We start from the raw sequence: 2473 nt of genomic DNA, 5'->3' as shown, positions 1-2473 counted from the left end.
GTCCCTTAGTCCTCAGCAGTTAAAAACAATCTAGATCAACAGAAGATGTCCCTTCAGACTACTTTGTGCAAAAAAAAATGATATTCTAAAAATATGAAATTTAATATAAACTTTCAGTTTATATTAATAGAATAAATGATTAATGCATTTTGTGCAAAGAGAACCCTCGGTGCTTTCTTGTTATGGGCATCTTTGGAGTCACAAAGCTTTTCTTGATTTGCACAGTCACTGATTGAAGCCATCATAGTAGCAGTATTTGTATATAGGCCCTCTAAGGTATAATGTAATAACACTATACTATGCTTTGGGAAATGGTAGAATTCCATTTTTGGAATTTCGGACCAATTTTTTGGATGGAGCCTAATGTATAGGAAAAGCATATCTCTGCCTATTTAACAAGGCAAAAGCCTTGATAAAACTTCCAAGATCTTCAAGGAACCCCTGCATTAATTACCATATCCACAGCTCACAGTTTAATAACTTGGTGGTCGGTTGGAAGAATTCCTTTCTTTTGGCCTCTTTTAGCCAAAATGATCATTGTGTCACTTGCCTGAGAGGCACAAACTGCTAGTTAATCAAGGAACCCATATCAACCTCTGGAGGAACCCTAGGAATCCACACAACCCTGGTTGAGAAACACTGCTAAAGGAAGTAAATTCAACTGGCATCTTATTCCAGTCTGGTTCCGTCAATCCAAAGGGTAAAGCCAAAGTTAAATGTAAGCTGAATACATGGTATATAGTAGCTGGCTTAATGACTATGTACAATGCCAGTTTTATTTTGCTGGAACAAAATCCTCACAAAAGTATTTAAATGACTATATACAACAATTCACTAAAACTCCTTCTCTTCCAAACCTTACTTACTTTGCCCAGAGGAAAACCAACTCCTGAATTCTATTAACCAAGCGTAATTCTCCCAGAGGGAGTTCTAGTGTGAGGACTGCACTGTTTCCACCTTCAGCAATAGTTTGTACTATGCCGAAGGGAAGGAAACTTCTACAACATAATTCCCCTCTGGTAACTGACAGATATGCTGCACTCATGAGAATTTATATTATATCTAGATGAAGAATATCATGACAATGATTAGAGACATATCTCTACAATTTAAATGTCTTCATTTTTATATAAAAATTGTCAATTGGTATTTGGCCAACTTTAAATGATGATAGGTCTTCAAAGCAATTTTTAAGAATCTATTTCAAGACATGGGAGGTTTCCCTAATTTACAGGAAATATAACTGAAAGGTGGACATTTGTTTTTAACTGGGCAGGATACCAAAAGTGGAAGTAAAGAAACATGAATAATGTGAGACATTTTGGCTAATTGTCTATAAGGAGTGAAAAAGGGAAAACCTGGCAGTGCCATGGACATTTTGTATCCAACGCTTGGCTGTATGATATACAGAAGTACACAGAAGTTACAGAAGTCAATGGGAGCACTCCAGGGTTGTCACTTGCCCGGAGAATATACTAAGGGCAGACAGAATCATCAAATACTTTTTTTATATGAATTATTGATTGTATTAAATGCAATTTCACATTGGAAATATATGGAGGACTTTATAAATATATTTTGATTCTCCATGGCAGATATTGAGAGATCAGCACTGTCAGTCTATATATTATCTAAGGACAGGTCCTCTTTAATTCATCTCAGGTGCAGGTTGTTTCGCGTTATATAAGCAGGAATTATACTATAATGGCACACGTTTTAATAACATCCATTCATGAAACTTGATCCAAATGACTGTTTATGCCATCCAGTGCCACACACATGGCTTGTGCAATGTTTACAGATAGCACAGTTTGGATGGCATCCACAAGTTGGGTGCTCGTGCAGCTTTGCATGGAGAGGGCAGGTTCCAAGTCCCAGCAGGCTGCCATCTCCAGCAAAGCCTTTGTGTAATGAGGAGGCTGGCCATTCTCTCTGCTGTCACTGCTCGTCGTGTAGCACAGCCGGGACATAGCCGGTACATTACCGTGACAATCTGTGGGAGTCTCTGGAGACATGGGCACCTGGAAGGACAGGGCGCAGAATAAATAGTAGCAGCATGCGCGTCATGTGACAGAGCAGGAAGTGGCTGCAAAGTATCGGGAGGCTGCGGAGCTGCACCGAGCTGCTTCACTCTGACATGGGCTAGGGAGGAGAGCCAGCATCTGTCAGGCATGGCAGCGTCCAGCAACTCCAGCCTGTCCGGCTCCTCCATCTCCTCAGGTACGTCACCCGTCCATTTGTCGGGGTTTATTCACACAATGACAGCTTCATACCGGCAGCCATCAGACTATTGCTGCTCTGCAAGGCTGCGCTGGTAGTACTCTGTGCTGGGAGAAGTTCACAGGGTGGGCATACCTGGCATGGAGATACTCTGCATAGGGTGGGCATACCTGGCATGGAGATACTCTGCATAGGGTGGGCATACCTGGCATGGGAACACTCTGCATAGGTGGGCATACCTGGCATGGGAACA

At 41.6% G+C, this 2473-nt stretch overlaps 1 protein-coding gene across 1 annotated transcript in view; it reads left to right on the top strand.

Annotated features, from left to right (window-relative positions):
- The first annotated feature begins 1714 nt into the window (after nucleotides 1-1714).
- Nucleotides 1715-2473, top strand: part of CHN2 (chimerin 2) — a 165784-nt gene continuing 165025 nt past the window's right edge. The window contains exon 1 of the mRNA XM_072412470.1: nucleotides 1715-2220. Within this exon, the coding sequence (XP_072268571.1) occupies nucleotides 2172-2220 (49 nt within the window). The 5' untranslated portion in view covers nucleotides 1715-2171. The remainder of the gene's footprint in view (nucleotides 2221-2473) is intronic.

Source organism: Pyxicephalus adspersus, chromosome 5 (genome assembly GCF_032062135.1).
Source record: "Pyxicephalus adspersus chromosome 5, UCB_Pads_2.0, whole genome shotgun sequence".
NCBI classification, from domain to species: Eukaryota; Metazoa; Chordata; class Amphibia; order Anura; family Pyxicephalidae; genus Pyxicephalus; species Pyxicephalus adspersus.
The sequence above is the reverse complement of the archived record's forward strand: the minus strand, read 5'-3'. Positions and strand labels throughout refer to the sequence as shown.